This window comes from Rhineura floridana, chromosome 5, assembly GCF_030035675.1.
Source record: "Rhineura floridana isolate rRhiFlo1 chromosome 5, rRhiFlo1.hap2, whole genome shotgun sequence".
NCBI lineage: Eukaryota > Metazoa > Chordata > Lepidosauria > Squamata > Rhineuridae > Rhineura > Rhineura floridana.
In genome coordinates this window covers 148,153,256-148,167,883 of record NC_084484.1, presented here as the reverse complement: position 1 = coordinate 148,167,883, position 14,628 = coordinate 148,153,256, and the positions used below count along the sequence as shown (strand labels likewise).

Sequence of the window (14,628 nt, the reverse complement as noted above, 5' to 3'; positions counted from 1 at the left end):
CACAGGAACTTCTTGTGGCCTAGCTCAAGAACTGCCTGAAAATTTGGCCGGGGGGGGGGGGGGGGAGGTCACACAGCTCTTTGAGGTGAAACTAATCTGGATAATTTGAACAAAAATAAGATGAAATTTTGAGAGATCATTTGAAAGCACACCAAAAAAGAGAGGGGGGAGTTACTTTTCAACCACAGGGCTATTTGAGGACCATGTTGCCCAGGACAGGGAAGATTAGAGATCTAGTTTTGCAAAGAAAAAAAAACACCCTTATAGCTGGTCTTGACTGTTTTATCATGTTGTTTAACTGATACTTTTTGTTTTACTAGTTCTATGTAAACAGCTTAGTTTACATAGGTTCACCTGAAAAATGGAATATAAATATCTTTAAAAAATAATTTAAAAAAATTAAAACAAAAACAATTTTCAAAACTAACACAGTGTAATCCTACACGTGTTTACTCATAAGGAAGTCTGAGCTCAATTTCCTCCCAATAAGGATGCAGAGAATTACAGCTTTGGTAAAATGTTCTGCCCCCTCTAGGATGCACACCTTAATGTGGTGAGGGGGTTTGAGAGTGTTGAAGAAGCCAACAGCATTGTCCAGCAAGAAATGGAACGCATCAACATTACAATGCTTGGTGTGAGCGAACTAAAATGGACGGGAATGGGACATTTTCAGTCGGGCAACTACAAAATATTTTATGCAGGAAATGAGAAATTAAGAAGAAATGGGGTTGCTTTAATAGTGAGAAGTGATGTAGCAAGTGCAATTAGGCGCTACAACGCAAGGTCTGAGCGACTGATATCAATGAGATTAAACAGGAAACCTATCAACATAACCATCATCCAAGTCTATGCTCCGACAGCAAACGCAGAAGAAGAGGAATTGGAGAGATTTTGTGCGGAAGTACAGGAAGAAATTGATCACACACCCAAACAAGATGTGCTGATAATCATGGGGGATTGGAATGCAAAAGTAGGGAACAGAGAAGAATTAGGAATTGTGGGGAAATGGGGCCTAGGAGACAGAAATGAAGCAGGAGAACGACTTATTGAATTCTGTGAAGCCAATGATTTGTTTCTTGCGAACACATTTTTTGAACAACCGAAATGATGACTGTACACGTGGACATCACCAAATGGTCAATATAGGCATCAAATTGATTATATAATTGGTAGCAGAAGATGGAGAAGTTCCATAAAATGTAAATGTACTGCCTTCAAGTCAATTCCGACTTATGGCAACCCTATGAATAGGCTTTTCATGAGGCTGAGAGGCAGTGACTGGCCCAAGGTCACCCAGTGAGTTTCATGGCTATGTGGGGATTCGAACCCTGGTCTCCCAGGTCGTAGTCCAACACCTTAACCACTATACCACACTGGCTCTCAGGAGAAGTTCCATACTTTCTATGAAAACAAGATCAGGAGCAGACAGCGGTACAGATCATGAACTGGTCGCATCAAAAATCAGAGTAAAGCTAAAGAAGAACAACAAAGCAATCATAATGCCAAAATACAATTTAAATAACATCCCAGAAGCATATAAAGATCAAATAAGGAACAGATTTGAGGCTTTAAACTTAGTTGACAGAGAACCAGAAGAACTATGGAATGAAGTCAGAGACATTATCAGGGAAGAATGCAAAAAGACAATACCTCTAGTTAAAAAGAAAGACCTCAATGGATGATTGAAGAAATTCTTAAAGTGGTTAAAGCGAGAAGGAAAGCAAAAGCAAAAGGAGAGAGAAACACAGTTAGAACCCTAAATGCAACAATACAGCATCTAGTACGTAGGGGCAAAGAGAACTATTACAATAGTTACTGTATAGACATAGAAGAGGACAACAAAAAGGGAAGAACAAGAGCCCTATTCCAAAAGATTAGAGAAATGAAAGGAAAATTTAAACCAAGAGTAGGGATGTTGAATAATGTCTTTTGTGATTGACTGGATTGATAAATTCCGTCATTTTGCAAGTGTATCTGCAGAAAACACAGTGACCACACACTCTGAATCACTTTTCAACTTGCAACACTTCAAGAGTCATTTACGTGATACAGTGTGGCTTCTCAAAAATGTATGTGGGTCAGACTTCAAGAATGATTAAAAAATGCATAGGACAGCATCTTAGCAACTTAAGGAATAAAAGGATGGGAGCCCCTCTAGTGGACCACTATAGCAAATGCCCACATTCCATAGCCGATCTAAGATTCTGGGTTTTGGAGAAGGTGTACGGAGAGAATGAAGATATTCTATTACGAAAAGAGTTATCTTGGATTTTAACTTTAAAAACAATGACCCCTAGTGGTTTAAATGAAGATTTTGAGCTTCTTCCCCTATTATAAATTTTGAAAATTTTCCGTAGTCCCTCATTTGTTTCTTGCATCCAGGTGTTAGTTGTTCCTCATGCTAAAGGGAACATTATTGTATTCACCTGTATTTCGCTTTGGACTGCTTGTGTATATATACAGACAATCCATTGCATTACTCATTGAGACATTTGATATTGACATAGTACAGAAAGCGATTTGCTGGTCTTATAATCTTATAAGCTATTATGTGAGTATCAGACTGTCCTAAAGACTTATATGTACTATGTATATGTGTATGATTTTATATGTGTGTAGAGTTAACTTGTCCCTTTTGTTTGGTTTACCATAGCTCCTGATGAAGGCCTGCAGATAACAGGCTGAAACGCATTGGGTTTTATCTATAATAAAAGTTCCTATTTTCCAGCATCTTGGTCTTTGACCCCTTTTTTGATTTCTCTTTTGGATGCTAGCCACCCTCTGCTTATTCAGTAATATGAGGAACCACCTTAACTTGTGGGCCTAAATATCATAAATTACAGACACATATTGTAATTTCCCACTTACCTTTACTTGTATCCTGTGTGAGCATTGGTAGAAAAGAGCTATGAAGATGTGACATTCAACAGCTCACACAAGTAACAACACCTGCTCTGTGTCTATGAACTCCAAAACTGTTCTGCTGTCTGCAAGCAGAAAACACTCTGACAATGAAGATATTAATTATGCCATTTTGCAGTGCATAATCATAAAAGGGAAGAAAGAAGTCCTTACTTTAACAAAGCTCATCCGGATGGTACACATCTTGGTTAGCTCATACACAACCTCAAAGCCATGGTTAACTGACTGGGCAAGCAACTGGGCAAAGAGCTGGTTGTTGAAAATCTTCAAGCTGCAGCCACTGGGAATCTTGCAAACAGTAGCTGGGTGAAAGCCATGCTGATAGTTACAGTTGCGGCTCTGTACAAAAATGCTGCTGTCGCTCACACATTCTGCATATACCTCTCCCCCAACATAATACAGGTGAACACCTTAAAGGGGAGAGGAGAAAACAAAGGTAATTCTCCGCAGTGTTCAACACAGGTAAAACAAATTTACCAATTTAAAACATCCATCAGCAATATATTTTATTATTTATTAATAGCGCATTACATGAAGCATACAAAGATTACAAAAAAAGATGGCATTGTAAAAGGGATTAGAGTCTTAAAACATCCTAAAAATCTGTTTGGAGAGTGAGCTTTAGCTGTGTGGTGGACATCTAAGGTCTGAAACTTCCCTTTTCTGACAGGTCTCTCACTCTCTGGACCACAGACGAAGTGCTCCTGCTTGGCTAGCTCTTTATACCTTCTCCTTCTGTTGAATCATATTCAACTATGCAACCCAACCTTTTTCAGAATAGGTGCATCTGAACTTTTCTAAATCAGTGCTTGGCTGCTGGTGGCCAGGCTACTTTCACTCCCTGTCCCCGTCCCCAAGCCTGACTGCAATATCCAATTCCTTGTATGTGCCTCCATTTCTGTTACAAGGCTCCTTCCACTTCGAGTACATCACAGCACAGAGGGGTGAAGCAAAATGGCTGAAAGCGAGTGGAATTTTCACTGATATCCTTGCAGGCCACACAGAAGTCATTCACAAAGCAATGTTTGTTTTCTACATGCCACAAAGAAACCCTTACCCATGTAAAGCTTTCCATGTGAGCCTGGTCACCTTACTAAGTTTGGCTGAGTCATCAATGTTAATATGGAAAGTGGCCAATGCACATGGTAAATGTAATTAAACATGTCCAGGCACATTTGGAAGGCTTACATGGCGTTTCCCCATCACTTCTCTCCTGTGTAAACCAGGCCTTTTACTCTAATCCCAACAGGTGCTTGCAAATATCTCCCAGTTTCATGTAGCATTCAGGCTACATGGTGTTCATTATGTTGTAAAATTCTCTAACAGTCTCTATTCCACATGGATCAATGGGTTGAATTGTACCCATTTACAGATCATATAATGCTTCTAAGTATTATTTGTTACCGCTACAATAAGTAACAAGTGCCTGTACGCTAATGCTAGGAGCCTCCGAACCAAGATGGGAGAACTGGAGTGCTTGGTCTTAGAGAAGAGCATTGATATAGTGAGCATAACCGAGACCTGGTGGAATGGAGAAAACCAGTGGGATACGGTTATCCCTGGATATAAACTATATCGGAAGGACAGGGAAGGACGTATTGGTAGCGGGGTCGCTCTATACGTGAAAGAAGGCATTGAATCCAGCAAGCTCGAAACCCCCAAAGAGGCAGACTCCTCCACAGAATCGTTGTGAGTGGTGATACCATGCCCCAGGAGGGATTTAATACTGGGAACGATCTATCATCCCCCTGATCAAAATGCTCAGGGAGACCTGGAGATGAGATATGAAATTGAGGAAGCATCCAAACTAGGAAATGTGGTAGTAATGGGTGACTTCAACTACCCGGACATAGACTGGCCGCGTATGTGTTCCAGTCATGACAAAGAAGCAAAGTTTCTAGATATTCTAAATGACTATTCCCTAGACCAGTTGGTCATGGAATCGACCAGAGGGACGGCAACCCTGGACTTAATCCTCAGTGGGGACCGGGACCTGGTGCGAGATGTAAGTGTTGTTGAACCGATTGGGAGCAGTGACCACAGTGCTATTAAATTAAACATACATGTAAATGGCCAATTGCCACGAAAATCCAACACGGTCACATTTGACTTCAAAAGAGGAAACTTCACAAAAATGAGGGGATTGGTAAAAAGAAAGCTGAAAAACAAAGTCCAGAGGGTCACATCACTCGAAAATGCTAGGAAGTTGTTTAAAAACACTATATTAGAAGCTCAACTGGAGTGCATACCGCAGATCAGAAAAGGTACCGCCAGGGCCAAGAAGATGCCAGCATGGTTAACGAGCAAAGTCAAGGAAGCTCTTAGAGGCAAAAAGTCTTCCTTCAGAAAATGGAAGTTTTGTCCAAATGAAGAAAATAAAAAAGAACACAAACTCTGGCAAAAGAAATGCAAGAAGACAATAAGGGATGCTAAAAAAGAATTTGAGGAGCACATTGCTAAGAACATAAAAACCAACAACAAAAAATTCTATAAATACATTCAAAGCAGGAGACCATCTAGGGAGACAATTGGACCCTTGTCAAAGGTGTACTAAAGAACGATAAGGAGATTGCAGAGAAACTAAATGAATTCTTTGCATCTGTCTTCACAGTGGAAGATATAGGGCAGATCCCTGAACCTGAACTAACATTTGCAGGAAGGGATTCTGAGGAACTAAGACAAATAGTGGTAACGAGAGAGGAAGTTCTAGGCTTAATGGACAATATAAAAACTGACAAATCACCGGGCCCGGATGGCATCCACCCGAGAGTTCTCAAAGAACTCAAAGGTGAAATTGCTGATCTGCTAACTAAAATATGTAACTTGTCCCTCGGGTCCTCCTCCGTGCCTGAGGACTGGAAAGTGGCAAATGTAACGCCAATCTTCAAAAAGGGATCCAGAGGGGATCCCGGAAATTACAGGCCAGTTAGCTTAACTTCTGTCCCTGGAAAACTGGTAGAAAGTATTATTAAAGCTAGATTAACTAAGCACATAGAAGAACAAGCCTTGCTGAAGCAGAGCCAGCATGGCTTCTGCAAGGGAAAGTCCTGTCTCAGTAACCTATTAGAATTCTTTGAGAGTGTCAACAAGCATATAGATAGAGGTGATCCAGTGGACATAGTGTACTTAGACTTTCAAAAAGCGTTTGACAAGGTACCTCACCAAAGGCTTCTGAGGAGGCTTAGCAGTCATGGAATAAGAGGAGAGGTCCTCTTGTGGATAAGGAATTGGTTGAGAAGCAGAAAGCAGAGAGTAGGAATCAACGGACAGTTCTCCCAATGGAGGGCTGTAGAAAGTGGAGTCCCTCAAGGATCGGTATTGGGACCTGTACTTTTCAACTTGTTCATTAATGACCTAGAATTAGGAGTGAGCAGTGAAGTGGCCAAGTTTGCTGACAACACTAAATTGTTCAGGGTTGTTAAAACAAAAAGGGATTGCGAAGAGCTCCAAAAAGATCTCTCCAAACTGAGTGAATGGGCGGAAAAATGGCAAATGCAATTCAATATAAACAAGTGTAAAATTATGCATATTGGAGCAAAAAATCTTAATTTCACATATACGCTCATGGGGTCTGAACTGGCGGTGACCGACCAGGAGAGAGACCTCGGGGTTGTGGTGGACAGCACGATGAAAATGTCGACCCAGTGTGCGGCAGCTGTGAAAAAGGCAAATTCCATGCTAGCAATAATTAGGAAAGGTATTGAAAATAAAACAGCCGATATCATAATGCCGTTGTATAAATCTATGGTGCGGCCGCATTTGGAATACTGTGTACAGTTCTGGTCGCCTCATCTCAGAAAGGATATTATAGAGTTGGAAAAGGTTCAGAAGAGGGCAACCAGAATGATCAAGGGGATGGAGCGACTCCCTTACGAGGAAAGGTTGCAGCATTTGGGGCTTTTTAGTTTAGAGAAAAGGCGGGTCAGAGGAGACATGATAGAAGTGTATAAAATTATGCATGGCATTGAGAAAGTGGATAGAGAAAAGTTCTTCTCCCTCTCTCATAATACTAGAACTCGTGGACATTCAAAGAAGCTGAATGTTGGAAGATTCAGGACAGACAAAAGGAAGTACTTCTTTACTCAGCGCATAGTTAAACTATGGAATTTGCTCCCACAAGATGCAGTAATGGCCACCAGCTTGGATGGCTTTAAAAGAAGATTAGACAAATTCATGGAGGACAGGGCTATCAATGGCTACTAGCCATGATGGCTGTGCTGTGCCACCCTAGTCAGAGGCAGCATGCTTCTGAAAACCAGTTGCCGGAAGCCTCAGGAGGGGAGAATGTTCTTGCACTCGGGTCCTGCTTGCGGGCTTTCCCCAGGCACCTGGTAGGCCACTGTGAGAACAGGATGCTGGACTAGATGGGCCACTGGCCTGATCCAGCAGGCTCTTCTTATGTTCTTATGTTCTTATGCTTGCTCTTACCCTTTCCAATGTGTCTCCTGGTGTTTTCTATAGTAGAGTTCCTGTTTACATTAGACAGCAGTCCAAGGCAGAATCTGTTCTTATTGTTTGAAGGATCTGTAAAGCCATCTATAAGTATACTTCGAGAAGAGGCCTGGAAAGTCTCTCCTACTCGATTATTGAGTTCATAGTACGCTACTGAACACCAGTGCTGTGGCTCCTCATAGCAAACAGGTCGGAAGTCTGGAAGGAAAATCAAGAGTGAAGGATACATACTAATGGAGAAAAGAGCAACAGTGCCATCTTTCCATCACAACAATACATCCAGTCACATATGCTGTCAGAAGTTTCCTCCATGGCAAATTCCTTTTCTTCCCAATATTCCAGTGTGATCATTCCAAAATATTGTTGTTTTAAGACAATTTGGATGCACATGGTTCTGGTTCCTGTAGCTCAAAACATGTATTGTAGAGCTGGAAAAGGTGCAGAAAATGGCAACCAATATGATAAAGGGGCTGGAGCAACACCCATATGAGAAAAGGTTACAATGTTTGGGGCTTCCCCCATATAGCCCCAGGTAACGAGTCAAGCTTTCATGTACCCACCATGTCACCTAACTCTACTGACTTACTTTGTGTGATGTGAGTTCACCAAATTTGTCATGAAATGGATCTGTTTTCCTTCTGTGCATAATAAAACATAATATATTGCTTTTATTTTCTAACTGATGACAAATCTGACGTTAATTATGGTGAGATACTGACACTACTGAAGGCTGCCTGACAACGAATCAAATCACTCCTATTGTATGACAATATAAGCAGAAACATGTGTCGTGAGGCAGATGGAATTGTTCTGTTCTGATTTTGATTATAACAAATCAGGAAAAAGGGATTGAGGTCAAAATGAACAGAGAGTAGAACAGAAAGTAATCCAGTGGTTTTGTATATTACAAGAGGTGATTAAAAGCAGAGCTTGGAAGTAACTAGTTACAAGTAACAAATTACTTGTAATTCATTACTTTTTTGAGTAACGAGTGGGTAATTCCTTTACATTTTGACTGTAATAGAACTAGGAGTAATTTTATTACTTTTGTGGAGTAATTGTAACATTTCCAGAATTACTTTTGGGCATTACTTGGGGGGGGGAGCAGGGGAAGTCTTTTGCTCCTCTGATTTGTGGATGAAAATCATGTGCCTCAAACTGGGTTTCTGTGCAGTGCCTCTTTCCTCATGCTCTGTGGTTGGGTAGGAGGTGACGAGGGAGGAGGCAGAGAGTGAGACAGGGTGGAGTGGAGAAAACAATTATTTTAAAAAACAGATAGTGGTGGTGAAGAATGGAGTGGAGGGAAAAAGGATCTGGAGGTCAAGAACATGGATAAAGGAGGAGAAGGAAGCAACAGCAGAATGGAGATAAAGAACTGAGGAGGTGAAAGATGACAATGTGAGTTTGTGTGAATACTGTGTTTGAACTTAGAATCATAGAATAGTAGAGTTGGAAGGGGCCTATAAGGCCATCATGTCCAACCCCCTGCTCAATGCAGGAATCCAAATCAAAGCATTCCCGACAGATGGCTGTCCAGCTGCCTCTTCAATGCCTCCAGTGTTGGACAGCCCACTACCTCTCTAGGTAATTGGTTCCATTGTCGTATGGCTCTAACAGTTAGGAAGTTTTTCCTGCTGTCCAGTCGAAATCTGGCTTCCTGCAACTTGAGCCCATTATTCCGTATCCTGCACTCTGGGACGATCAAGAAGAGATCCCGGCCCTCCTCTATGTGACAACCTTTCATGTACTTGAAGAGTGCTATCATATCTCCCCTCAATCTTCTTTTCTCCAGGCTAAACATGCCCAGTTCTTTCAGTCTCTCCTCATAGGGCTTGGTTTCCAGTCCCCTAATCATCTTTGTTGCCCTCCTCTGAACCTGTTCCAGTTTGTCTGCATCCTTCTTGAAGTGCGGAGACCAGAACTGGACGCAGTATTCAAGATGAGGCCTAACTAGTGCTGAATAGAGGGGAACTAGTACTTCACGCGATTTGGAAACTATACTTCTATTAATGCAGCCTAATATAGCCTTTTTTGCAGCCACATCACACTGTTGGCTCATATTCAGCTTGTGATCGACGACAATTCCAAGATCCTTCTCACATGTCGTACTGCTGAGCCAAGTATCCCCCATCTTATAAAAGTGCATTTGGTTTCTTTTTCCTAAGTGTAGAACTTTGCATTTATCCCTGTTGAATTTCATTCTGTTGTTTTCAGCCCAGTGCTCCAGCATATCAAGGTCCCTTTGAATTTTGTTTCTGTCTTCCACAGTAGTAGCTATGCTCCCCAATTTTATATCATCTGCAAATTTGATAAGCATGCTTTGTACCTCCTCATCCAAGTCGTTAATAAAAATGTTGAAGAGCACTGGGCCCAGGACAGAGCCCTGTGGTACCCCACTCGTTACTTCCACCCAGTCTGAGAAGAAACCACTGATAAGCACTCTTTCGAGTACGATTGTGCAGCCAACTGTGGATCCATCTAATAGTTGTTTCATCCAGCCCACATTTAGCTAGCTTGCTAATCAGAATATCAGGGGGCATTTTATTAAAAGCTTTGCTGAAGTCGAGATATATTATGTCCACAGGATTAGTTTGGCAGGATTTGTTCTTCATAAATCCATGTTGGCTCCTAGTAATCACTGCATTGCTTTCAAGGTGCTTACAGATTGACTGCTTTATAATCTGCTCCAGAATTTTTCTAGGGATTGATGTTAGGCTGACTGTGTCATGAACCTGTAATGGTCATGAGTTATTAAAAATCTGCTGACAACACTTTGGCTCCAGTAAGGGACTCTGGGAGATGGTTACAGTCAGAAAAGACAAGCCTTGCCAATTTGTAAAGTTAAGTTTCATTTTTCCAGCTGAAGACGGTTAGAAGAAGCCTTAACAAGCTGCACCTGTTTATCTTTGCTGATTAGCAAGTGCCTGGCACCCAAGGTCATCCTTGGCCTATGCAGTTGGAAAACACCGTTGGGAGGGGGGCCTGAAGGCGCGAAAATGTGAGAAACATCGAGAAGAAAGTTACATCAGTCAATTCCTGATTGGTCAATTAATCTTGGACCGTTAGGATCCTTTTCCCTTAAGTATAGGGCTAGGGACCCATAGCCTTTGTTCTCTGTTCTCTGCCTATGCTGACTGGCACCAGAGTTCCAAACCTTTTCTGCCTTATGGTTCCTGGGGTTGCTTATGGGAAGGCAACCTATGTCTGGTTCCATTGCTTTATGTTGAACATCCATCTCTCTTAGGAGAGGTGCCACGCAACCAACTACCTCGTATGTAAGTAGTTAGGTGAGCTAGTTTATTATTTTCTTGTTGTGTGTATGAATTCTCTTGTAAGAACCTAAACCCTTGTTGGGTGAATGGTCTTAAAGGATTACTTGCTGCTATATGATATGTGCACTTATATATTTTTTAATAAAGCTACTTCTATTTAACCTGGTGTGTTCATTTGAGAGAAGGGGTGGTACTAAATTCAGTGTTTTGACCCAATCTCAGTCACTCACTACCAAAGAGGGTTAAGAAGTTGAAAGCTTGGATTTTAAGTGTTAAACCAGAGGTGCCTGGCAAGGAGTGTAACTGTGACTCTTGCCTTTTAGGACCTTGGTTTTATATACCTTCTGGGCTCAGAGATCCCCTGGCTCTGAGTGGACCAGTATACAGGGGTGGTGGCAGCCTACCTTCTACCTTGCAGGGTTGTTGTGAGCGTACACAGCCTTGGCAAGGGTGAAGTAATAGCTTTTCGGTTCCAGTCTCATTTCCCTAAGGGTGGGGGTCTGAGCCTGATGCATGTTCCCGGGACCCTGAGGGTCGGGCGGGCATGACATGGTGGCAGCGGTGGGATCGAAGCCATTCCTGCTCTTAAGTGAACACGCTGTGTGAGATAAGTGCATTGCAGCAAGTTGTAAATTTTAAAGAGACTTCTGACACAATTGTTTGTTACTTTGGGTAGTAAGGTTAGTGCAGAATGTCGCAAAAGATAAAAACCAGATCTCAAAAGAATGGAGCCGAGGATGTGCTCCTGGCAGACACTGCGTTGCCTAGTCAGCTTGCTCAGCTGGAAGAAGGCGCTGCTGCTCTGTCGTTTATACCTCAGCCTTCTGTGGATGACAAGGAGTTCGTGTCTAAGCAAACTGAGGATAGCGAAGATGAGGAGGAATCAGATTTGGATGAGGAAGAGCTGCCTAGGAGCATGCAGCGCTACCTGGCTAAGCAAATGAAGCTGTTGTCCCTGCAGTTCAAGGCTATGGAGGAAGATCGCCGGAGTAGGGAAAGCTTTGCTCGTGAGATGCAACAACCGCGAGGAGGAAGACCAGACCTCCATAAAAAATCCTTTCCGACCTTTCGAGAGACAGATGACATCTTTACCTTCTTCCAAGTTTTTGCTCACTCTTGTAGAGATCAAGGTGTGCCTAAAAAGTACTGGATGAGTGCTTTACGCATTAATGCTGAAGGCGAGTTGAGAGAACTGTTGAACTCTTTGCCACTGGAGTATGCAGATGATTTTGACTACTTTTATGCTTTAGCCAAGTCTCACTTTGCGCTAACATCAGAAGATTGTTTTCGGCATTTAGAAGCAGACCAGAAGAAGTCTCGGGAAAGCTTCTCAGCCTTTGCTGCACGGATGGGCAGAAATGTGGAACGTTGGGCTGACACAGCCGAGGCTGTAACCCGAGAGGAGGTTTTAGATCTGTTTGCAAAAGAACTGTTTTACAGACGCCTCCCTCGAGATTTGATGGCTCTGGTCAGAGACCAGCAGCCCCGTTCTCTGACTGAAGCAGGCATGCTAGCAGATCGTATGTTTAAAAACAGAGCTGGAGAAAAGTATACTTTGTTTCGGAGACCGGAGTACGTTCCTGTGAAACCGCCGAGGCGAGAGACCGCAGGTATGCAGAAACCAGGGCAACCGGCGAAGGAAGAGAAAGGGGGGCCTGCTGGCTACTTCAAAGTGTCTTCCGCCCGGCCCGAGGCTGCATTGCAAGAGAAGCCCCGTGGAGAAATATTTTGTTTTAAATGTGGGCAAATTGGTCATAAGGCTAATTCCTGTTCTAAAACCTTGTCTAAGCCCAGTCCTGCTGGAAGGAAGAACCCAAAGGTTGCTCCAGTTGCACGCGTGAGAGACTTAACGTCCCCTGGAGCGGAACCTCCTGAACTTTCTTCATGGTCGTCAGCCGAGGAGAATGAAGGAGCAGAATCGGATTTTGTATTTTCTGCCCCAAATTCACAAGACCGTCCTGAGGCTCCTCGTGGACCAGTTGTTAAAGCCCTGCCGGTGAGTGTTGTACAGACTGTGTCAGGGGATCGAGAGGGAGGAGTAAAAAATAGTTTGTTTCCAGAGAAAGACTCTCCAGGACCCCTTTCATCGGAATGTAAAGAATGGGTTCAAACGCAGTTTTCCGAATCCATATATGTAAACTGTATTAAGGTCAAGGGAAGAATCGATTCAGGCTCAGAAATTACCAGTATTGCGGAACGGCTGGTTAAGCCGGAGCAATATGTTCCAGAGTTACAAGTGGCGGTCACAGCATATGGCCAGCAGACAGTGCAAGTGCCTGTAGCTGATGTGGTGCTTTCATACCGAGGCTGGACTGGACGCCATAGAGTTATAGTTCATTCGGATGACCATTTATGGGATGTTTTAATAGGAGTTGATCTGTTGTTCCTAAGCCATCAAGAGACTGTACGTGAAGCGGAAATAAACGCTCTTACCAGGTCTCAAACTTTGTCACAACCTATGGAAGACTGTGGGGAGAAATGGCCTCTGGGTGGCGAGGAAGAGAGGGCTGCCGTTGGGAGGGCTGGGACCCTGCCCGAACAACAGGGAAAAAACTCCTTTCAACCCAGTGTGGGGGAGACGGAGGAATGTAAATTACTGGCAGCCAGCTCCCAAGCCTTTAAGGCAGCTTTACTGAAGGATGAGAGTTTGCAAAACTGCAGAGAAGAAGCCGAGAGAAGCCCTCCTGCCTTATCAGAGACTGTGAAAGTGAGATTTTATTGGGACAAAGGCTTGCTTTATCGAGAACATGTACCTGGGGGGAATTCTACGGACTGGCAACCAGTCAGACAATTAGTTGTGCCAAAACCTTTTCGCCTGGATGTATTGCGGCTGGCCCATGATGTTGTGACTGCGGGGCACCTGGGTGTGAAACGGACTTTGTTTTCTGTTACCCAGCATTTTTATTGGCCCTTAGTGGCTAAGACTGTTAAAGAATATGTAAAATCCTGTGATATTTGTCAACAACTTGGGTATGCGCGTGATCACCCCAAGGCACCCTTACAAGTATCCCAGATTGTGGCAGAACCTTTTGCTCAAGTGGCTGTGGACGTGATCGGCCCTTTTAATCCGACTAAGACTGGGAGAAGATTTATTTTGACTGTAATTGACTTTGCCACGAGATTTGCTGAAGCTATTCCTTTGAGTTCCATCACTGCCCCAGTCATTGCTAAAACCTTGTTAGAGTTATTTTCGCGTTGGGGGTTTCCCAAGACTATTTTGTCAGACCGAGGGCCGAGTTTTGTGGCCAAGTTAACTAAAAAACTTTGGGAACTTGCTGGCATGGAACATCACATTACGACTGCTGGTCACCATTCCTCGAATGGGCTATGTGAAAAAATGAACGCCACTATTAATAAAATGTTAAGGGCGTATGTGTTAGAACATCCTAGAGAGTGGGATATAGCTTTACCTTTCCTGATGTTTGCCTATAGGGCTACTCCCTCTGCCAGCTTGGGCTATAGCCCCAACCAGCTAGTTTTTGGAAGGGATCTGGTGGGGCCTTTGTCATTACTCAAGAATGAGTGGGAAGGAAGGTTGGAAGCTATGCCTGTGTCGGTAGTAACTTACCTCCAGAAGTTACAGAATATTTTAAGAGATGTTTTGGCTGTCGCTCATGAGAATTTGGGGGAGGCTCAACAACAGCAGAAAGCCCATTATGATGCTCACGCTAAAGAAAGACACTTTGTTGAGGGGTCAGAAGTTTTGGTACTAAAAGCCCAAGTAGACAATAAGTTGTCGGTGGCCTGGGAAGGCCCTTTGATTGTCAAGGCCCAGTTGAGCGACACCAACTATCTGCTAATTGACCCTAAATCCCATAAGAAACCTAAAGTATACCATGTGAATATGATGAAGCAATATTTTTCTAGGAAACACCTGGTTTTGACTTGCACTCCTGCTGTGGAGGTTGCTGAAGATGTCCTATCTCGGTTACCTGTTCCAGTTGACTGACATTTGATTCATGCCTATTCCACGGACTGATTT

At 43.1% G+C, this 14,628-nt stretch overlaps 1 protein-coding gene across 6 annotated transcripts in view; it reads right to left on the bottom strand.

Moving 5' to 3' along the window:
* Positions 1-14,628, bottom strand: part of SMAD9 (SMAD family member 9) — a 79,546-nt gene that overhangs the window by 13,253 nt on the left and 51,665 nt on the right. For 4 of the 6 annotated variants that reach the window (XM_061628397.1, XM_061628398.1, XM_061628396.1 and 1 more), the window contains 2 exons: positions 7,351-7,572; positions 3,076-3,332 (listed from right to left, as the gene is read on the bottom strand). In XM_061628397.1, the coding sequence (XP_061484381.1) occupies positions 3,076-3,332; positions 7,351-7,572 (479 nt within the window). Of the gene's footprint in view, positions 1-2,868; positions 2,988-3,075; positions 3,333-7,350; positions 7,573-14,628 lie in introns of all 6 variants that reach the window. The other 2 variants (XR_009762878.1, XM_061628400.1) reach the window with 2 other exon arrangements.